Here is a 22,682-nt window from a genome sequence, read left to right on the forward strand (position 1 = left end):
TGTTGGTGAAAGAAGAGGAGACGAGCGTGTCGGCATCGTCGTCTTCTTCGAGGACAACTATGGTTGAAGGTTAATTAATGAAAGAGAATGTTTAGACGACTCACGGTGTGCCCATTTTACACAATACCTTTTCCTTTTTTTCAAACAAATAATTAAGTTCAACAAGTATAAATTAACTACGGGTACAACAACAACAACAAAACCTTACTACCAATATAATTTAAAATCATTTAACATGAATTGTCATAAGAAACATTCAAAAAGGAACAAGTATAAATTAAGCAAAAATAAGTCATATTATTCAATAAATTTTATCCAAATTAAGTTTAAATAAGTCATCGACTGAACCCAAAGTTTAATACTCCATTAGAAATCGATTCGTTATCATTCCTCGGATGACACACGGTCAAATAAGAATAAGCCATTGACCCCTCTTTCTCCCCTAAGTCAAGACATCATTTAACAATGTTTGCTACGGGGACCCAAAATTAGTTGTGAAGACACCAATTCACCATCTAAAAAACTGGGTAAAAAAAATTCAAGCATGACACTACACTGCCTTTTCCCACTCTTTCTTTCGGTTGGTTTTTTTTATTTATTTTTTTAATCATTGCTGTTACGACTTTTTTTTTTTTTTTTTTCTCACCCTTTTTTTACATTGACTACACTCCACTATATTTTTCCCCCAAAAAAACTGGAAAATTTTCTCATAAAATCTACTATTTTCTCTGCTCTTTCATTCTGAGAAGGCAATTTTCTCAAAAAATCAGCTCATTTTTGAAGAATTTGTAAACAAATCCAGGTAATTCTGGTATTAGTACTAAGTACCAAGTAGCTTTATTTATTTACTTATTTTTTGGCCGTTCTGGGTTTTTAATTGGGCATGCAAAGTAAATTTTATGTTTGATGTTTATATTTTTTTTGGGTGTTTTGCATTTCATACTATGCTAGTTCATCATTGATATTTAATTTGATTTTGAGCACATTTGCTCCTGCAGTTATAATGTATGAGTTGAATGATCTTACTTTTAAAGGAATTAGGTTTAATTGTTTAATTAATTAGTGAAACAGAGAATTTATTTGAGAATTCTGATGCTTATTTGTGTTGAATCAACTAGTACCTTTTGGTTTACTTGATTTCAGCAAAAGTGTAATGTAATGCAATGTGGTTCACTGGTTCATTGTTGCTTGCTATGGTATTGATTAGCAATTGTAGGGAGATTAGAGCTTTATAATGTGGTAACTTGCTTACTGGATCATATGGTATGTATGTTGATGATTATTGTGTGAATTATAATAGGTTTTGTCGTCACGAGGAAATGTGGGTGTGAGATGTAGTCAAATTGAGGGAAGAAACACGTTCGTTAATGGCGATTTGTTCCCCTAAATGCTTGACTGAGAGTTGCATTGTGGAATTACATGCACTTTACCATTTTAGTTGATTTATTTCCTCAAACCATACCATTTATGCTTCATTTATTATTTTTCTTTAAGGAGCTTAGTATAGAGAAAATTGTCGGCCTATTGACAGTTTATGTAATAATCAACAATTATTTACTACGTGTTTGGTGACGAGATCAAGAGGGAAGGGATGGGTGGGAGAGGGAGGATACATTTTTCTTTATTTTTATAGCAGTAATCGGGTTATATAGGAGAAGGGAAGTAAGAGAATAAAAAGATTTTATCTATTATTTAGGGAAGTAAGAGAATAAAAAGATTTTATCTATTTTTTTTTTTTTTTTAATAATCTCTTTTATTGTAGACTTTTAAAGATAGGGAAGGAGAAGGCACCCTTCCCTCATCTTCCTTCTACTCACCAAAATAGTTTTTGTTGATGATATATCTATGGTAGTTTGGTTTATGGAAAGGAAGCCACGTGATGTAGTGCATGATAATACATGGGAGCTCCAAATCTTTATGATACTCAAGGACAGTATTTTCTGTGCCTTTTGTTTCATTATAACTTCATCATGTAAACTTGTTACTTTGTACAGTGAGCACCAAATTTGGGCTTACTGTTAAGTTTTTTGAAGGAATATATTGAGCTTGTTAACACATTGTTAATGATGATTATTTCTGTGATGCAGCATTTGGGTATTGGGCTGATGGTGGTTAGAGAGTTTGGTCTCTAGATACAATGTCTCGTTTTGCTAAAGATGTAGATGTTGCTTTTCAGGGTGCTGGAACAAAAATGTATCCTTTCATGTGCTTGGAAATAAAATATACCAAGTATATCCTGTACAATTTTTTTAATAGTGGTTAAGATTTCGGTGTTTGGTGGTTCTTGTCCTAAATGGCTAAATCTCACATTGTGCTCCTATAAATTTTAAGTATTCTCTCCTCTTTGTTCATAGGCTGCATTTCTTGGTGTGTGAGAAGTTGATTTTGGATTTGGAAGAATAACGTGAGATTCTGAAACACTGGATCTAATATAAAATCAGTTAAACTGACCAAGATGCTAAATTCCTTGGCCTCATGTTAAAGTGTATTCAATAACTATGTTAAGGCTACGCTCCTTGTGCTTAATGCGTTGAAGATTTAAGCGACATTGCTGCTTAGATATGGCTACATTGGCTAGATGATTCCAGAGAAACTATGGAGGCCATACTAATTATCTTTTCTATAGTAGTTCACTACCATTTATAACCTATGCTGTTCTGAATACTCCTATTTTGTTTCTGATTTCCTTGACCTGTGTTTAGCGGTCTAGAAGTTTGGTGTGTTGAGAATCTCAACCTGGTTCCGGTACCGAAGTCATCTCATGGCAATTTTTTTTCAGGGAGTGCATATTTGATTTTAAATGTAAGTTCTTTGTATTGATTGGTTGCGGGGTCTTCATATTAAATATAGTTGCTCTGGGTTGGGTGTTATTTTGCTTACCTTTTCATTTAATTCCATGAACAAGAATTATGGTTACATTCATGCAGGTTCATTATAAGCGTTAAATATTTTTTGCTTGGGGTTTCATTAATTGCAGTTTGAGTTCTGATTAAGGTTACGCTCTTGCTTATTTGTTTCACCTTTAATTTTTTCTCTTTTGAGGCAGACAATTGTGCTGAAAGATGGAATACTTGAACATGATGTACATTACTGGCTTGGAAAGGATGCAAATGAGGTTTGGACCCTTTCTTCCATTTTCTAGATTGCCTTAAAGTGTTTGCACAACCAATGTTGTTCTAGCTTAAATGATCTTTTGTGGAACAACGGTTTTCTGCAATCTACACTGAGCTAGTTGTTATTCTCATGAAGGTGGATTCACTGATGGTCTCAGATAAAGCGCTTGAATTAGATCTGGCCTTAGGATCTTGCACTGTGCAATACCAGGAAAAACAAGGTCAAGAGTCAGCAAAATTTTTGTCATACTTTAAACCTTGTATTATTCCTTGCGAAGGAGTATATACGTCAGGACCAGAGAGGTCAGATAGAGGCACATACCATATGACCTTGTTAGCATGCAAGGGTGAGCGTGCCATTTCTGTCAAGGAGGTTAGACTTATTGAAGCTTCAATCTATATTGTGTATGACCTTTAAAAGCCTTCTACAATATGCTCTTTCAAAGAAAATTGAGCCATAATCTGAGAATACAGAATAGTTCCTTCAAATAATCACCTCTAAAGTTTAGTGTTCAATTTTTGAACTAACATCCAAAGTATCTAAGTTATTTCAGAAAATGAAAAAGAAAACTCATTTTTACAAAAGCTTCATGTTGACTAATGTGCACGACACAGCCAGACATTATTAGCTGGGAAATGCTGAGAGAACACTAGTCCCTAAACTAACATACATTAATACAGGGCATACTAACCAAAAACCTTTTACGCAGAGATCTAATTGAAATTCATTTCTGAAAACACTAGTATTCAATTATTCATCCTATTAGTATCCAAGCACAAAGGTATCCAATTACCAGTAAGAACCACACTTCTATGTTTGGCAAAACATCATTTGGTTTACTGTCATCAGATCTTAGCGGTGGTTATTAGTCCAATTGATTTGTCTAAAGTTTAAACATTTTTTATTGGCTTGCCAATTAAAGATGCCATTAGTCTTTAGTAATTATGCCACCGACCACTTCATTTCCTATCTGTCAGTAATTTTGAGTTGTTTTTAGTAGTAATAAGTTTTTATGTAGGGTCTCAATGGTGGTTGTTAGTTGAATGTAATTGTTGACATTGTCTAAAATTTGTATCAACTTATGTTGGCTTGCCTCTTTAAAGAAGGAAATAGCATTCTTTAGTGATTTAACTGCCCACTTCACTCTCTAGCAGCCTTGCTGTCAATAGCATTGAATTGTATTAAGGATTTATTTATTTATTTTTTCATGTTGATTTGGGTGGAATGGCAAGAAGGGTTTAAAATTTGCTGATTTTTCAGTGTAGGATGTCTTTAGTATTAATACTGATTGTAACATGTGACACACTGACACGCAGGTGCCATTTTCACGGTCATCTTTTAATCATGAAGATGTCTTTATTCTTGACACAGAATCAAAAATATATCTCTTTAGTGGTCACAATTCTAGCATACAAGAAAGAGCTAAGGCTTTGGAGGTCATCAAGTATATCAAGGAAGAAAAGCATGGTGGGAAATGTCAGGTGGCTACAATAGGTACTTAATTTGGCTCTCTTTTCCCCGTCGTGATTTTTATATTTATTGTTTTTCCTTCATGATTTAACTTTTAGCTAAAGATTGATTGAAGCTTTCCATGCTTGGACTTGTTTTTCTACTTTAATGAATAATCACTTTTGTCGTTGAACCTAGTTGGTTAGCTTTGATTCCTTCATTGCTGCTTGATAGCTTTATTCTTTTTTGAGTTGGTTTATTCTTTATGTATATTCCCCATATTTCAGAGGATGGAAAGTTTGTCGGTGATTCAGATGCAGGGGAGTTTTGGAGTTTTTTTGGGGGTTATGCTCCTATTTCTCGTGATTCGTCCTCATTTTTCAAGAAGCAACATGATGCTCCTTTTGTGAAGTTATTTTGGTGAGTTTTTTTCTCTTTTATAAGCAATATATTCCATGTGGTTTTCATATCATATCTCAGTGTGGTGCACTCTTAATTTATAAATAAATTTTAGAGAACAGTATCATCTGATACTACAAGAAATTGCCAATTATTTGTTTTTTGCCTGAAGATCAATGTGTCTCCTCTTATCCATTGTATCTGAAATCCCTTGCTATCCCTTATTTTCTAGTTGGTTCCATATTTTGAAAAATTAAGTGTTTCAATGTTTTTGTGCCAACAGGATAAATATCCAGGGTAAACTATGTGAAACTTCCAGTGGTTTTCTTACAAGGGAAGTGCTAGATAGAGAAAAGTGCTACATGTTGGACTGTGATGCAGAGGTATTTGTTTGGATGGGAAGTTGTACTTCAATTACAGAGCGTAAGACATTGATAACTGCAGTGGAAGTAAGAAAATTTTCCTTTCTGCCTTAATTTATGACAACAAAAAAGTGCCTTTTACATGTATCTTTTACACTCCTTCATTAGTATGTACATCCAGAGCTCTGATTACTACTTAAATCATTTAATCAGCCAGACTATTAGTTTTGTTCTTGATCATACCCAATTATCTACAGATCAGAATATTTTTTCGGCAATTTTCAATTGATAAAAGAATCATGAATATTTTTGTAGTGTTTCGAGTCGTGTGAGAATAAGGATATTAAAGCGGTTTTTAAATGCATTTGCAAATATTCCTGTTGTTACCGAATATCTGTCATTGTCTTTTCTGATCATTTCCAGGATTTCCTCAGATCCCAAGGCAGGTCAACTAGGAGCCTTGTAATTGTCTTGACAGAAGGTGCAGAAACTCCCAAATTTAAATCATACTTTGTAAGCTGGCCTCAAACAGATAACCTCAAACTTTATGAAGAAGGAAAAGAGAAGGTAGCAGGTAATTGTGATTTAACTGACATAAAAAAAAAAAAAACTCATTTCAATATGTGTTGATAATCAATGTGCTTTCTTCTTTTTTTTTTTTTTTTTTTTTTTAATCTCAGCAATATTCAAGCAACAAGGTTATAATGTAAAGGAGCTTCCAGAAGAGTTCTGCCAACCACTGATAAATTGCAGGGGAAAGCTTGAAGTATTGACAATCTATGTTTGATAATTATTGCTCTGTTCTTAGATTAAGTATTCTTATTTTGATCATCTTGATGAATCAGGTTTGGGTGGTAAATGGTGAACATCTTTCTATAGTGCCTTCTGAAGCACATATAAAGCTTTTCACTGGGGACTGTTATATCATAAAGTACACATATCCAAGTAGTCAAAGGGATGAAAGCATATTGTATGCTTGGCTTGGCTTTGCAAGCGTCAAGGTAAGACCAAATTTCTAACTTACAGTTTGCTTATTATGATTTATCTAATGATGCTTTCTCCATAAGAGAGTGCTGAGTACTTGAGTACTTGGGTTATCACCTTACGTGAGAAATCAAATCCAAAATCCACCAACTTCACAACCTCAGGCACAAAATGCCTATATTATTTCATTCTCCCTCTATGCCTCTGTACTGCACCATACTATTATTTTGTTGGCTGGAATTTCTGAATTGCTGTTAAATATGCAACTGCTGTGTCCACCTTTATAACTCCCATTCTGGCAATATACATGGAGCATCTAGTCTTTCTACAGAAGCTTTTGATTCTTTGTTGGATCTGTCTCTAATATACTTGGGTCACAAAGATAGAAAAATTAACTGTGCTAGTTGCTTACTATATGATCCATTTCCTGAGACAATTATTCATCTTCGTTTCCCGTTGCAGGAAGATAGAGTCGATGCTATCTCCCATATGATTGATATGGCTGATTCCACTAAAGGAACTCCTGTTTTGGTGAGATTTCTTGTTTACTCTTCCATGCTTCAATTCTTTATTTTATTGCTTGTGTTGTTTTGCTTAACATTTCACTCGTGAGGCCTAAGATCGTCATATAATTAAGTTTACTCCTGCTTCCTGATAGTTCTGGCTATTATATCATATACCTGATGCTAGAGTTACTTGAAACCTGGTTAGTGAACTGATAGAAACTTGTTACTACAACTTAACAAGTTCATGTTATTTTGCTTATGTTGTGTGAAAAGGGATTTGGTGCCGCAGCAGGAGTTAACTCTTTATGCACCATTATATTTGGATTGTTTTAGTTTCATGGTCTATTTTTGACTTGTACATTTTGGTTCCAGGTGCAAATTTTTGAGGGAAAGGAGCCAGATCAGTTTTTCTGGGTCACCCAAAGACTGATAGTTTTTAAGGTTTGCACTCTAATGGCTGATTTTTCCTTCCACCCAAATCACAAGACCTTATTCTTTTGTTATTTCGGTTTCTAAACAGGGAGGTACGTCCACCAGGTACAGAAATTCAATTGCTGAGAAAGGCATTGAAGACTGCACTTTTAATGCCGGAAGCACGGCACTTTTCCGTCTTCAGGGATCTAGTCCGGAGAATATGCAAGCCATTCAAGTTAACATGGTAAGAAAAGATAATTTGAGAGCATGAAGTTCTGACACTTTCTGTGGTAGTAATTTGTAGTTGCTCCCATTACTTTGAGGGTACCCATTAGCTACAACTTGTGATGAACTGTTTCAAATCTAATTCTTTTGTCGATTTTGTGATTACTAAGCATTCACAATCAAATTATGTGCAAAGACTTTATATTTGGTATCAGAACCTTTTACCTTCTATTGAGAGTTTGAGATCATTGTTATTGTAGTCAGCATTTCCATCAACCTTATTGCAATCTAGCACCTTTTTGCATGCGTTTGTAATTCTTGAAATGTTATCTTGAAGAATAGAGAGACATTTCGAGTACAGGTTTCATAATTAGTTAACTTCTACTACAGGTAGTTCCATCTAACAAATATAATGATCCCTATGCCCAAGAATTAGATATCAGTCCATATCACATTGTCTCAACACCTCATAAGTAATACTAAAAAAACCTTTTTTTAAATGTCATGCAGAGTAAGTGTATCTTGGTAAATCAAATACCTTCTTTATTTTAGGAAAGATGAAAAATTTTCTGGACATTCTATAATAGTATATGTTATTATTGCACTTTCCCATCACACACAGTAAGGGTATCTTGGAAAATCAAAGGTATATATATATATATATATATATATATATATATATATATATATATATATATATATATATATATATATATATATATATATATATATATATATATATTTAATTGTCTTGGGTTTTTTAAGCTTTGTGTGCACATACATCTTTTGATTTGTTTGCTAGTTAAAGTAAAGAGCACCTTGTGTACTTTAGGTGATTAGCCCATCTCTAATCGGAGTTCATCTATATCCAGGTTGCAGGTTCCTTGAATTCTTCATATTGCTATATCGTGCGAACTGAAGAAGCTGTTTTCTCCTGGATTGGAAGTTTAACTTCAAGCAGAGACCATGACCTACTTGACAGGATGTTGGAACTGCTTAACGTATGCACGCTGTCAACTTCTGCCTCTATTCTCTGCATCTCTTGTCTTATTTCTCTCTCTCTCTCTCTCTCTCTCTCTCTCTCTCTCTCTCTGCTGCGTGTGTTCTCAATATTATATATTTTATCAACTTTTACTTTCACCTTTCACAATTTTGTGGTCACTGCAGCTATAACTTCTTATTATGACTAATTGACTACCATTACTTTTAAGGGAGAGTGAACTTTTCTTAATTATTTTAGAAATGTAGGCTTACTATAGAAGATCGACATGACCTTGATGTAGATCACCTCCCCACCCCCCCCCCCTCCTCTTCCGTCTTAATTTATACACATGGCATGGCATTGGCGTGTATGTAAAAGAGGGATTGCTGTATATATAGAGCTCTCAGATAGGCTGGACTGGGTAAGGGGAAGATATCTTGAGTTGGTATGGTCAACTTACAGTTAAATTTGTACTAGAAATTGAATAAGTAGATGGGACCTGACAAGTGAGGTACTCTGTCTCTCCCATTATAAGAAGTCCCAGGTAAATTCTCATTTAGTACCAAATTAAGAGTCCCCTTGAAAGTTCTTTGACTAGAACACTACTATTCTTTTCTTCAAATATGCATGCAAGTTCTATACGGGAACTGTGAATAGAAGATGTGTTGAATATAAAACATGTTCTGGCATTTAATTTATGCCAGAGCCTCTTTTTTCTTCTCCTTTGTGATTCATCTAAATCATATTAAAAAAAATTCAACCTATATAATTTGCTGATTTTGTTATCCATTTGGTGCAAAGGAGTCAAGTTATATATGGTAGAAATACAACCTGGCTTTTGCAATCATTTGATGACAGATTCTTAAGATTCAGATTAGTAGTTTACTTTACATTTAAAATTTCACTAACATAATTTTATTTCTGCATCCACAGCCAGATTGGCAACCTAAATCCTTGAGAGAAGGGGGTGAGCCTGATGAATTCTGGATGGCTCTTGGTGGAAAATCAGAGTATCCTAGGGAGAAGGAAATCAGAAAGCATAAAGAAGATCCACATTTGTTTGTTTGCAATTGTTCTGAAGGTAATCATTGGCCCATTTCCTTTTTATGTTTTTAAGATCAAGTTGCTTGGTTACGATGCAGACTTATCAGTTATAGGTGACTTTAGTTTGTTTCATGGTGGCTCATGATTCTCATTTAACTTGATTTGTTTTTCATGCAGATGATTTCAAGGTGCGTCTCTTATTATTAAGATGGTTGTCAATGTATGGCTGCATCTATTTTCATAGGATGTCTTCTCTTGCCTTAACTTACTGTTAGCATTGCTTTTCCCGTAAGAATGGACTGAATATTTCTACTTTTACTGTAATCATTGCTTGTTTAAAATATTCTAATTATTTAGTTAGTACCATAGATCTTCTTTCTTCCCATTTATGGGGAAAGCAACAATTCATTTTAGAATGATTTCCTGCTGCCAGCTCTTCAGTGAGTTAACCAATAATCTCAAAAGAAAATCATATTGTAGTAGACTAGCAATTTGATTTGTGTATTTATATAAATAAGCATAAATTTAAGGCTGAAAGCTTGAAATTATAATGAACTTGCTGATGGTTTTCTTACAAAAGGTAGTAGGTTTAGCCTACAATTCTCCTTTTAGTGACTTAAGGTCATAACTCTCTAATTAGTGACTTGAGGTCACAACTCTCAAAAGGATTCACTCCAAAATTCTGCCTACTGCTTCCTTCCCCTCCCCCCCCCCTCTCTATTTCATACTGGAGCTTAAAACTATTAACCTAATAATACTAGACTTCCCAAATTGCCCCTCCTAAGGTTATTCTATTACACATATCTCCCAATATGCCAATATGGTTTAAGCAGTTTTGTGGCAGAATAAACTTGTGAACCACTCTCCTTAGCTGTGAAAACTAGGATGCACAGGGAGTTCTATGCCCACATGGATTTTGGTTGTGCATGACTACGTGGGGTCTTGACCACTATGACAGATGCCAAGGTGGCAATAAAAAAACAATGGCTCACCCACCCCTCCCCCCCTTCCCCAAAGAATAAATCTCCTCCTGCTTAAATTACTGAAATATACAATTGCTATATGTAGATTGTTAGGCCTTTGCTATACGGATGAGTTGGCAATAAGTTTAGGTATAGCTTTCATATTGGACAATTTCTATATTTTTCCAGACCCAAAAAGCTAAGAGGTTAGGGCTCTTCCCATGGACCCCATGACACCCCTGAAGACCATTTGGGTGGTTGGAACCATCCACTTTGCCTTTAAACTGCCAATTTATCCATTTATGTACACGCTTCCTTTAATCAACTTAAGGTAGCCACGAGCCTGTATGTGACCAACTAGTGGTCATTTATGGTTTCAAACAATATTATATTACCCCAAAATGCATCATTTACTATCCCAATGTATTTCGACACCGGGTCTCGAAACCTTCAAAATTGGTCCAAAAGCGTAAATTATAGCCTTCAGTTTTGGATAATTTTTTACTTTTCTGGATATGGAAAGGAATCAAATCGGGGCTCTTCCCATGGACCTCATGACCCTCCGAAAGGCAGGCTGTTTGGGTGGTTGAGACCATCCACGTTACCTTTGAACTGTCAATTTAGTCGTTTATGTACACGCCTTTCTTAATTAACTCAAGGTCACCACTGGCTTTTATGTGACCAACTAGTGGTTGTATTTGGTTCCAAACAACATTATATGACTCCAAGATGCATGCTCTACCATCTCGGGACTTTTCGATATTAGGTCATGAAACCTTTACAACTGATTCTAAAACGTAGATTACAACCATCAATTTTGGACAATTATTGACTGTTCCGGACCCGGAAAGGAAACAAGCTCTGGTGCTTCCCATGGACCCCACGACACCCCAGGAGGCCATTTGGGTGGTTGTAATCGCCCTCTTTGCGATTACAAGGTTGTCCGGAAAGGAAACTAACAGATTACGTGTACGTCTCCTTTCATTGACTCAAGGTTGTCACGGGTCTTTATGTGACTAACTAATGAACTTACATTCCAAAAAAAACACTATACAAACCCGAGATGCATCCCTTACAATCCTGACATCTTCGACATTGGGTTTCGAAACTTTCAACATGATCCAATTTCGTGTATTATAGCCTTCAAATTGGCTTCTAGAGAACAATTTTGCAAGATTATGCATCGAAGTTATTCATGAGGTTTCAAGAGGGTCTTAGGCCTTCTGAGATGCCTAGTTGGTGCTCAGAAACATCTCATTCATGCCTTAGCCCACCCTACGTTATCAAGCCTTGTGATGCCTTCAAATGCCTTGTCATACTTTGGCTTGGTTTTGTGATGCCTTGGATTGGTCTTGCATTGCCTTGCCTTAGGCAAGCCAAGGTGCTAACCTCAATTGCCATAATAGCATTTTTTTTAAGGATGAGGTGTTTTTATGCTTTGTCCTTGTGCACATGTCTCGTGCCCATGCCCCATGCCTACAACATGGTCGTGTATTGGCTAGGCAACATCATCCAAAGCCACACTTAGGTGCTGTGCCTTGGACCAATTTCGTACTTAGTATTTTTTTAGCATCGTTACCCTCGTTTAGCAAAATATAGGTGTTTTTAGAAAATAAGTTTGGGGGGCGGGGGTTTGACAGATTAAAGAAGTATAGGGCTAAATCTAAGTGGATCGTGGCAGCAAGGCCAATTCTTATTCTATCATCTGCTATACATATAATTCCACAAACTGGACTGCTTGCAGCTAAGCTTGCTGTAGCACATTCTGTAATCATGTTCTCATACAAAATAGTGGGAACTACTATCTAATTTGGAGAAGTTTTAGCATTTTGTTTAGGAAATGATATGTTTACTTCTGATTAGAAATAAGTGTTTCCACCAAACAAAACATGTTTGCCAGTCTGGGACTTCAATTTAACAAACAAAAGGCGGAAATTATTTTTATGCCTACCCAAAGTTTGCCTGACATTTTTGTGGTTAGACTTGATAAATCTTGTCTGGATGAACCATACCTGAAATCCAGCTGTCTACTTGAAAGGAAAACATACTACAATATGAAATGTAGTAATTTTGCTGTCAATCGCTTATTTTTCATGTCACTGATTATTGCACTATAATTCCAGGTAAAAGAGATATTCAGCTTTACGCAGGATGATTTAACTACCGAGGATATCTTCATTTTAGACTGTTACATTGAAATATATGTTTGGATAGGGTCCCAGTCAATTGTCAAATCAAAGCTACAAGCAATACAATGTGGCATGGTAATACCATTGATATATATTCTAGAATTCCAGCTCTCCTGTATTCTTATGTGGAACTCTTTCCGTGGTGCATCAGAAAATTGCACTTTGTGATGTTTGCCAATGTTGTATCGTCTCTCAATACATTATTCCATCGAGTTCAGGATAACTTCATGGTTCTAGCTCATATATTTGAACTGATGATCTGCATTCACTTCTGGTCTAATCAGGCAAAGCTAATCTTATTGTAGAAACCCATGTAAGTTTATCACTGTAGCTTCTTTAAAGGATCAAGATGTTGAGGTTGATGCATATTGAGTTATTGACTAAAGCAAGTATAACATCAGGGAAGACATCTTGCAACTAGATTAGTCCTGAATGTAACTAAAGTATAATCAAATACTTCTAGAGTTTCTCAACCTTCAAAGTTTATAGTATGCTTAAAACATACTTACTGAGCGTTCATGGTTTATTGCATAATCTCTTTTCATGGAACTGACCTTCTTTGTGACCTCTTGTGCAAATTTATGCATCATAATTTCATGTGGTTTTAAATTCTGCTGATTCAACCTTTGACGTTGAACATCGAGCTGTATTAGTTGTTTGTTACCTCGTAGGATCTACACTTGTGTTCATTGGATGCTCACGGGGACATTATTTTTATTTTATTTTTAATTTTTGTTATTTGAACTTTCTGTACTATGGCACCAGTATAATTCACTGATACTGCTTGTCTTACAAATTATTCTCATGTATTTCACTAAATAATGCAGAATTACCTGGAGAGGGACATTTTAGCTCAAGGATTATTGCTGGAGACACCATTGTACATTGTTACAGAGAGACATGAACCAGAATTCTTTACTTGCTTTTTTGATTGGGATGTTTCAAAATCACATGTAAGGCATTAATCTATGCCTTTGTATCTGTCCTTATGTACTAGTTTGTTGTCATCTCACTGAACTTGCACGTGAAGCACAAGTGATACAAAAATGAAATATTTGTATTTTGCTAATATAGAATGTGCCAGACTGAAGTACTATTAGTGTTTTACTGCAATTTTCATATTCTCCTAAAATGAATATACAAAACTCACTTATATTTGTTTGGCATTTGACACTTTTACTATGTCCCCTCTTTCAGATGGATGGAAATTCATTTGAGAGAAAACTCGCATTACTAAGAGGAGAAAAGAAATTGGAGGTAAGTGTCCTAATACCTTCCGGCATTGTCAATTGTGCAGCCCAAAAACAGTTATATCATCTTATTTATTACTCTCAAGCCCAAACAATAATTGGTCTATGCTTCTAAAATGTATTCTTTCATTCTTTGTCTAGACACCTCCGAGGAGCTCATGTAGGGCACATTCCTCTGAATATTCCCGAAGTGGTTCAAGAAGCAAGTCTGTAAGTTGTAATGGAGTGCCAAGAAGTGCATCTCCATCGAGTTTTTCAAAATCGCATTTAATATCTTCAAATGGTGGGGCATTTTCCAGCCCAGATGTTATTGCTAAGAAACTTTTTTCAGAACAATCTGCGAACCACAGCAGTACTGTTGGTGAGTAGTAAATCCTAATTTTTTTCCCATTACTTATAAATGCAATATTCTGTAGCTGTGAGCCTGTGACAGAATATCAATTACATTTTAATTCATCAAACCATTAGTATGAGAATTAAGTGTTTGTCTGATTGGCTATCTGGTGTTATCAAATTTGATTAGTGTGTCTTCGTTATGAATTTCTCACATTGTGCCATTGTGGGTATGCATGTTGCAGATTTCCATAAACTGGACTCGGGTAATTCTGCTGAGACTGTCAGTTCTTCACTGGTTGCTGAAAATGACGATGATGATGATTCTAACCTGCTAATATATCCTTATGAGCGCTTAATGCTGACTTCTGATGAGCCAGTTTCTGACATAGATGTGACCAAGCGTGAGGTAACCTTCACATAGTCAGCGAAAATTGCACATATGATCAAGTTTCATTCGGAGGTCCATAAATATTGCTTTTCAGACTGAAAAACAGCAAATCTAGTAGTCCATGTTAGAACTAAAATTAGATAATGACATGAATTCAAAACCTTACTTTTTTTTAGTTTTACAATGGTCTATTTTGAACAAAGTACAATTTATTAATATATGTGCAGACCAACAATTTATATTCATTGGCTGTTTATAGTTTTCACTATTCTGTCTTCATGATTATTAGGCATACTTGTCCAAGGCAGAGTTCCAGGAAAAGTTTGGCATGACAAAGCGAGCCTTCTACACGCTACCTAAATGGAGGCAGAATAATCTAAAGGTCTCTCTCAATCTTTTCTGATGCAAGTATGCAGCTATTCTGATCATTGAAGCCTTGGATATGCAATTTAAGTCATCCGTTGGTGTAAGAAATGAACTCAGTTGTTTTCTTCATTCCAAATGTTGACAGGAGATATTCTTGTGATACTTCTTTAGTCTTCAGGGATGTCTTGTATTAGACGGTCTCTGAACGATTAATTATAAATTTATAAGACTGGTGTGATTAATTCTAATATAGGATTGTTATCACCTGATTTCAGAGGTAATTTCTTCTGTATAAAGTGCCTAATTGGCTATTACTTCAATAAAAGAAGTTATAGCTTGTTCTTGTCATCCCATTTTTTTTTTTTTTTTTTTTTTTTTGAAGGAATGTTCCTGTCTTTCCTTTAATATTATCATTTCTTATGTTTCTGACTTTTTCTTTCACAAACAAGAACAGTTAAAAAACCAAATTCAGTAATGGCTCCTATTGATCATATCAAGAATCAAGATATAGACAAAAAAATTTTAATGAATTTTTTATCTGTCCGAAGTTGTTTGTCGTGCACTACCTATATACAAGTATAAAAACTAAACTACTACGGAATATTCCATAATGTTTAACCTGTGTCAATTTCATGACATTGTTTATAAAACTTATTAGCCGTCCAAAGATTGGTGACAATATTAGTAGTACGCAGTACTATTAAAAACTTCAAGAAATCAAAAATTGCTCGTTTTTTATAAGATATTTGAAACTTGATTATTCTATAAACAACGACCAACAAAACTCATCCCGTTGGATGATAGAGGAAAACAAAACGTTTGTTACACATCCATCACTCATTCAAATTCAGCCTTTAAAATGTCAAAATCACTCAACATATAGTATATAAAAGTCATACCAACAAAAACAATGGCGTGTTTGTATTGAACTTTATGGTTAGATTATCACCAAAATAATACAAATAATAGTCAAAGATGTCCAATTACTTTATCTTTCTCCCAAAAAAAGCCCACTATTCTCAACATTATTCCACTAACAGTATATTCCGCAGTTCACCGAGTTCCGGTCACCGGAAAATGTCTCCTCCAACTGTCTCTCTCCTCCCCATTTTCTCTCTCCTCTTTCTTCTTCTCACTCCTCAATCTTCTTCCTTCCCTTTTCCCAAACCAAAACCAGAAATTCAATCACCCATCAAAACCATCGTCATTTTAGTCATGGAAAACCGTTCATTCGACCATATTCTTGGGTGGCTCAAATCAACCCGACCCGAAATTGATGGGTTAACCGGAAACGAGTTCAACCGGTTGAACTCCTCTGACCCCATATCACCCCAAATTCACGTCTCAAATGATGCGGTTTTTGTTGACTCGGACCCGGGTCACTCAATCCAAGCTATAACCGAACAGATATTCGGGTCGACCCGATTAACTGACCCAGCACCTATGAATGGGTTTGCTCAACAAGCTAATTCTATGTCAACCCACATGCCAAAAAATGTTATGAGTGGGTTTAAACCTGAGTTAGTTCCTGTTTACACTGAGTTAGCCAACGAGTTCGCCGTGTTGGACCGGTGGTTCGCATCGGTTCCTGCGTCAACTCAGCCGAATCGGTTTTATGTTCACTCAGCTACTTCTCATGGTGCGTCAAGTAATGTAAGGAAAGATTTAATTCATGGGTTTCCTCAAAAAACAATCTTTGATTCACTTGATGAAAATGGGCTTAGTTTTGGGATTTATTACCAAAATATCCCTGCAACTATGTTTTTCAAGAGTTTGAGGAAGATTAAGCATATAACTAAGTTTCATAGTTATAGTTTAAAGTTTAAATTGCATGCTAAACTTGGTATGTTGCCTAATTATGTGGTAATTGAGCAAAGGTATTTTGATAAGAATATATTTCCTGCTAATGATGATCATCCTTCGCATGACGTGGCGGAAGGACAGAAGTTTGTGAAGGAGGTGTATGAGACACTGAGGGCTAGTCCACAGTGGAAAGAAATGGCTTTGTTGATAACGTATGATGAACATGGTGGGTTTTATGATCATGTTCCTACCCCTGTTTCTGGGGTTCCTAGTCCTGATGGGATCGTTGGGCCCGAACCGTTTTATTTTCGGTTCGATCGGTTGGGAGTTCGGGTTCCCACGTTGTTGATTTCCCCTTGGATTGATAAGGGTACTGGTGAGTTTTCTTGTCCTGTGTTGTTTTTTTGGTGGGTTTTGTTATCTGTCTAGTTTTGTATTTTTATGTTGTTTTGTGGCTTATTGAGGTTTATTTTTATTTTTACTGTGATTATCTTAGTAAAATTGTTGGCTGCTCGATTCTCCTGTTATACTTCAATGTGAAGTTTGATAGATTGAGACTTGAGAGGCACATGTTAAGAATAGACTTTTGCATTCTATCATGTTATAGTACAACTTAAGTGTAAGCATATGACAGATGTATGATCTCAATCCTTTAGCAATTGTACTGCGGAGTAGTTGTTTATGATTTTGCCGACACTCTTCATCTATCGATTTTATCACTATTACGCTCTTTTGTACTTATGTGAACAAGTGAATTTATGAGCAAAATTGTGACAGTGTAACCAATTGTATATTAGCGTGCTGGTGTGAAGATAATTGTTTATTTTAGAGTTGGTGAAGATAATAGGGTTGAAGTTGCACTTGCTAACTAACGAATTATGACAAACTTTGTGGGGGTAGAGATTGTTTGTTTTATTAGAATGAATAAATCTTTCCAAATTAAGTTCAACAATATCTGTGAATTGTTGATTTAACGATGGTAGCATTTGTTGTTGATGTATTTCATTAAGACACCGATTCAATTGTTGCAGCATTAGAGTAGATAGGGTATTAAGTACTGACTGATGTATGTTTAGATAGCAACTCTTTCCCTATGCCTCAGGCTATATAGTACTTAGTGTAGTTGTTTTAGGCAATTCCTATGTAAGGCTTTTATAATGGAAGCTTTGCCGGAGTAGTGAGTGTGTAGTGCAGTAGAGTCTTGCTTGTACATGACAGCATGTCATGTTTTTTACTGTGCTGTACAAAATGCTACCTAGTTATTAGTCTTAGTCTGTTTGCGTACTTAATTGCCTTTTTATCCAAAAGAGTTTAATTTCAAGATGGACTCTTTATTCACTCGAATGTCTTGTCTTTTATGTTGCCAACTTAGCATTTGACTTGGACCCCACAATGTAGTTAGAAAGTTAGCTTGTGAGAGTCGTGACAAAGAGTTTTGGCTTCTTGCTAAAGTCATGACAATATCTTGGTGTTGATAATACTTGCAGCTTGTTTGGTAATTGGTATTTGGTAATCAATGGTGGTTTTTTTATTTTTATTATTATTATTATTATTATGATTGTGTATTGTATTTTTTGCAAGAGGGGGGTATGCTAATAAATTGGATTTGGATTAGACGGGAATTGGAAAAATAAAATTAAATTGTGCAGAGTAATTATTGAAATCATAGCTACTTGTCATTGCTTATTTTTGGATGGATTGCATTTTTCTTTGTGGGAAGCATCTACAGATTATGTCTTTCTTCTTCACATAATAGCTACTTTTGGTTCCTTATATATGTAAGGATTACATTAGCATTGTTTAAAAAAAAAAAACATTACTATCTTAGCTTGGGCTGTTGTAGTTATGTTTGAATCCAAATTAGGTTCTGTGTAAATTGGCAATTTAAACAGAGTTGTTCACTTGTTTGGCATATGTTATGGAACATTATGGGCATGAACCATTGCAGCTTTATTATATAGTGAAGCGTGAAACTGTCTTGAATGAGTGAATTATATTTTAAATTATTCTCTATGATGTCCAAAAATGGAGGAATAATTTGTTCATTTTGGGTTGATACAGTGATCCGGAAGCCTGATGGACCTACTCCAACATCGGAATTCGAACATTCCTCCATCCCTGCTACTGTGAAGAGGCTTTTCAACTTAAAATCCAATTTCCTTACTAAACGAGATGCGTGGGCTGGAAGCTTTGAAAAGTACTTCTATCTGCGTGACACTCCACGTGAAGATTGTCCAGGTTGGTTTTAGTATCCTTTTCTTTCCTCTCTAATCAAACCATTAATGTTTATAAATTATATAACTATAGAGTTCAAGTTATCCCAATCATCTATATAACTATATTGTGGGCTTCTGCGATTTTCATATAACTATAGAGTTCAAGCCTCTGTACTCTAGTTATGTGGTGCTTGATAAGCTGTGCCATTCATTCATAACAGAATTTGATGACCTCATGCCTTTCAGGAACCTAAGATTTTGTAGCTGGTGCTGTCTCATGTTTTGTTTTGACTTTTGAGTATCTATTGATTACTTTCTAACTTGCAAGTATGTGTGGATCCCTAAAACAGAGAAACTGCAGGAGGTTAAGAGATCACTAAGGCCATTTGGAGCCAGAGAAGATGCAAAACTTTCAGAGTTTCAGATGGAATTAATACAACTTGCTTCGCAACTTAATGGTGACCATGTTCTTAACACTTACCCGGATATTGGCAAAAATATGACTGTGAATGAAGCCAATCAATATGCAGAGGATGCAGTGCATCGATTTTTAGAAGCTGGGAAAGCAGCTATTAAAGCTGGAGCTGATGAATCAACTATTGTAACAATGAAACCATCTCTTACCAGTCGGACTTCTGGTGGTAGCCTCAGCAGCTATCAATAGAATCATTGTTTCTTCTAAGTTACACTTTGTGTAAATATTTATATACTACGATCAAATGTACGTTTATGCAACCTTTGCTAAAAACCTAGTAGGAAAAGAGCATTGAAGAATATTAATATCCTGTAAATATAACATCATATTGAAACAGTCTTCTTGTCTCTGGGAGAGGCATGCTGCTGAGTTCAGAGGCAATGGAGCATCTGTTGTGATTTGTCTATATATATTAGATTGAGATTTCAAGGTACTAAGGTATGTCCCTAATAGACCTTATTCCATCGTCTGTAATTTTCATATTACGTTCTGCAACTGTAATGTCCTGCTGAAGATTATGAAAATGTATTTGGTGTTCTGTAATGATCATATTCCAAAAGCATCTTCTTTTGTTTGATTTCCTGTTTGCTCCGTATGCAGTTTATAAGGCACTGAATATCATGAAAATTTGTTTTGCTGGGATCTTATCAAATTTGTTGGGCCCACTTGGTCCCTTAGTATCATGTGGTTCAGTTTTACTTTAGTTGTGTAAATATTAGAATGATCTTAAAAGTGTTGGTCAATTATAGCTGATGAAGTTAACCTGAGGGGGTTGATTAAAGAGTTTCTCTTCCTTTGTTTCTTGTTTATATGCCCCCATTAGGCCTTTTTTTTTTTTTTTTTTTCTGTTCTTTTTGTAAACACACTAAATTCGCCCAAAAATATGCAGGTTATTACTTTTATTTGCGATTTAGAGTATATTTGTCTATCATCCCTCATATGTGATATATGCAAAACATTAGTTGTATAAAAAAAAAAAAAAAAAAAAATAGGCTGCAGCGAGTGTTTTGATGTATGAATGGTTTAATGATGTAAGAGAAATTATGAGGGCTAATCTTATCTGATTTTCCTTGAGGGTGTGGTTTCTCACCCAAATTGGTCTTATAGTAGTAATTGTACCAAGTTTACAAAGGATAAGAAATTCATGTTTGGGGCTCCAATGATTTTGGAAGTGGCCCCAATTTTTAGCTTTGGATTTATTTCCTTTTAACAACTCACCCAAAAGCTAGTTGACAAGTTGCTGATATTCAACTGTCATTCTCACACTCCTGTCATTCTTACATAAGTCCTGCAGCCACTATTCAACTTGCTGATCACCGTAACCCCAAAAATATAATCCATCTGTAACCTCATCATTTATGTCTCTTCTAGTACCAAATTCCATTTATAGTTCCATACCTTGAAATTCTTCAATCACCAATCACTAATCACTTCTTTGTGCCATCTATCAAAGCTGCGATGGCAGTGTCATGGGAAGATAGTGTCACAAGTTCAATAAACGCCATATATCTCCTCTTCTCAGCCTACCTTGTTTTTGTAATGCAGCTCGGATTTGCTATGCTATGTGCAGGTTCAGTCCGTGCTAAGAATGCCATGAACATAATGCTCACCAATGTTGTTGATGCTGTTGTAGGCAGCCTCTCCTACTACCTCTTTGGGTTTGCTTTCGCTTTTGGAACTGGCCCTGGATCCAACCCTTTCATTGGCACACATTTCTTTGCCCTCGAAGGTGTGCCTGATGGTAAATATGACTATAGTTTCTTCCTTTACCAATGGTCATTTGCCATTGCAGTTGCTGGGATTACCAGTGGCTCAATAGCTGAGAGAACCCAGTTTGGTGCTTATCTCATTTTTTCTTTCTTTCTTTCTGGATTTGTGTACCCTATTGCAGCTCACTGGGTTTGGTCTTCCAGTGGTTGGCTTAGCCCTAGTTCTGCTTATCTGTATCTTGGTTCAGGGGCCATAGACTTTGCTGGGAGTGGTGTGGTTCACTTGGTTGGAGGGATTGCTGGACTTTGGGGCTCTATTATTGAAGGCCCACGGGTTGGTCGGTTTGATGCATTTGGAAAGCCTGTTTCCATAAGAGGTCACAATGCAACTCTAGTGGTTCTCGGTACATTCTTGCTCTGGTTTGGTTGGTTTGGGTTTAACCCAGGCTCTTTTGGTGAGATCCTAGTAGCATACCCTACTACAACTGACCAAGGTAATTGGACCGCCATAGGGCGGACTGCTGTTACCACCACATTGGCAGGCTCAATGTCTGGAATAGTTACCCTGTTTGGAAGACGTCTGTTGATAGGTCATTGGGATGCACTGGATGTTTGCAATGGTGTCCTTGGTGGGTTTGTAGCTATAACATCCGGTTGTTCAGTGGTTGAACCATGGGCTGCTGTTATTTGTGGGTTTGTTGCAGCCTGGGTCTTAATTGGACTCAACATGTTGGCGCTGAAATTGCGTTTTGATGACCCATTAGAAGCAGCTCAATTGCATGGCGGGTGTGGAGCCTGGGGTTTGATATTTACAGGCTTGTTTGCCAAGGAAGAGTTCTTAATCCAGGTTTATGACTCAGGTGTTGGTGGCATCTCTCGTTCTCATGGCCTCCTGCTGGGTGGGGGTTGGGGCTTGTTCGGGGCTCAAGTAACCGAGCTTATAGTGATTGTTGGCTGGGTTAGTGTGACTATGGGCCCGCTGTTTTACATCTTGCATAAACTGAGACTGTTAAGGATATCTCTTCATGATGAAGTTGCTGGTCTTGACATATCTAGCCATGGAGGCTATGCCTACCATAACCAAGATGAAGATGAACGTCCACAGAGTTATAATGACTATATACAGATGCGTAGCTAGTCTAAACTTGATTCGCCCAGAACTTGTTATCAGTTCAATCTTGCATCAATGATCGCTACTTAATTTCCCCATCTTATGTTTTTCTAGTCCTGCATGCTGCAGAAATTGTGTATAATGTCTAATTGTCTATAGCTTGTTATTTTTTTTTTGTTTTGAATAAATGTCTATAGCTTGTTATTAGTGTGTAAATTTTGTACCTTCAAAAAATATCGTGTAAATTTTTGTATATGATACCCTTTTTATATTTCCAAAAAATTAATAAACAATCTTACTACTATAGTCAAAATTTATAATATCACTTGGTAACATGCCATTAGATTGTAGGTGATACTGGTTGAACAATTGTAAGCTTGAATTGTGAAGTGAACTTA

General features: G+C 36.0%; 3 protein-coding genes across 7 annotated transcripts; all 3 read left to right on the top strand.

Annotated features, from left to right (window-relative positions):
- The first annotated feature begins 456 nt into the window (after nt 1-456).
- Nucleotides 457-15,318, top strand: LOC110688272 (villin-1-like). 3 transcript variants are annotated; one of them, XM_021864993.1, is made up of 23 exons: nt 458-802; nt 2,088-2,193; nt 2,703-2,802; nt 3,047-3,115; nt 3,250-3,486; nt 4,431-4,608; nt 4,851-4,983; nt 5,246-5,411; nt 5,748-5,898; nt 6,005-6,090; nt 6,170-6,325; nt 6,771-6,839; nt 7,187-7,255; nt 7,335-7,472; nt 8,326-8,454; nt 9,369-9,516; nt 9,657-9,667; nt 12,565-12,705; nt 13,458-13,583; nt 13,828-13,887; nt 14,022-14,241; nt 14,459-14,622; nt 14,894-15,318. In XM_021864993.1, the coding sequence occupies exons 2-23, from the start codon at nt 2,138-2,140 to the stop codon at nt 15,005-15,007; spliced, it is 2,721 nt and encodes a 906-aa protein (XP_021720685.1). In that variant the 5' UTR covers nt 458-802; nt 2,088-2,137; the 3' UTR covers nt 15,008-15,318. The 3 variants fall into 3 exon arrangements, with proteins under 3 accessions (XP_021720686.1, XP_021720685.1, XP_021720688.1); XM_021864994.1 differs by lacking the exon at nt 12,565-12,705 and having other exon boundaries at nt 457-802; XM_021864996.1 differs by lacking the exon at nt 3,250-3,486.
- A 446-nt stretch (nt 15,319-15,764) lies between these two features.
- LOC110688273 (non-specific phospholipase C1-like) lies at nt 15,765-20,026 on the top strand. The gene is made up of 3 exons (XM_021864997.1): nt 15,765-17,149; nt 18,835-19,011; nt 19,340-20,026. Exons 1-3 carry the CDS (start codon nt 15,946-15,948, stop codon nt 19,651-19,653), a joined length of 1,695 nt encoding a protein of 564 aa, XP_021720689.1. The 5' UTR covers nt 15,765-15,945; the 3' UTR covers nt 19,654-20,026.
- On the top strand, nt 19,785-22,615 carry LOC110688274 (ammonium transporter 1 member 3-like). 3 transcript variants are annotated; one of them, XM_021864999.1, is made up of 2 exons: nt 19,785-19,902; nt 21,035-22,615. In XM_021864999.1, exon 2 carries the CDS (start codon nt 21,058-21,060, stop codon nt 22,309-22,311), a length of 1,254 nt encoding a protein of 417 aa, XP_021720691.1. In that variant the 5' UTR covers nt 19,785-19,902; nt 21,035-21,057; the 3' UTR covers nt 22,312-22,615. The 3 variants fall into 3 exon arrangements, with proteins under 3 accessions (XP_021720691.1, XP_021720692.1, XP_021720690.1); XM_021865000.1 differs by lacking the exon at nt 19,785-19,902 and having other exon boundaries at nt 20,416-21,205; nt 21,356-22,614; XM_021864998.1 differs by lacking the exon at nt 19,785-19,902 and having other exon boundaries at nt 20,416-22,614.
- The last annotated feature ends 67 nt before the right edge of the window (nt 22,616-22,682 follow it).

Source organism: Chenopodium quinoa, unplaced genomic scaffold, assembly GCF_001683475.1.
Source record: "Chenopodium quinoa cultivar QQ74 unplaced genomic scaffold, ASM168347v1, whole genome shotgun sequence".
Lineage (NCBI taxonomy): Eukaryota > Viridiplantae > Streptophyta > Magnoliopsida > Caryophyllales > Amaranthaceae > Chenopodium > Chenopodium quinoa.

Excerpts from the sequence above, each read along its gene's own strand:
- LOC110688273 (XM_021864997.1), top strand. The coding sequence starts at position 15,946 with ATGTCCAATTACTTTATCTTTCTCCCAAAAAAAGCCCACTATTCTCAA. Across the intron at positions 17,150-18,834 it reads TTGGATTGATAAGGGTACTG|TGATCCGGAAGCCTGATGGA; the intron begins GTGAGTTTTCTT and ends GGGTTGATACAG. Across the intron at positions 19,012-19,339 it reads TCCACGTGAAGATTGTCCAG|AGAAACTGCAGGAGGTTAAG; the intron begins GTTGGTTTTAGT and ends TCCCTAAAACAG.
- LOC110688272 (XM_021864993.1), top strand. The coding sequence starts at position 2,138 with ATGTCTCGTTTTGCTAAAGATGTAGATGTTGCTTTTCAGGGTGCTGGA. Across the intron at positions 3,116-3,249 it reads TTGGAAAGGATGCAAATGAG|GTGGATTCACTGATGGTCTC; the intron begins GTTTGGACCCTT and ends ATTCTCATGAAG. Across the intron at positions 6,326-6,770 it reads TTGGCTTTGCAAGCGTCAAG|GAAGATAGAGTCGATGCTAT; the intron begins GTAAGACCAAAT and ends TTCCCGTTGCAG.
- LOC110688274 (XM_021864998.1), top strand. The coding sequence starts at position 20,923 with ATGGCAGTGTCATGGGAAGATAGTGTCACAAGTTCAATAAACGCCATA.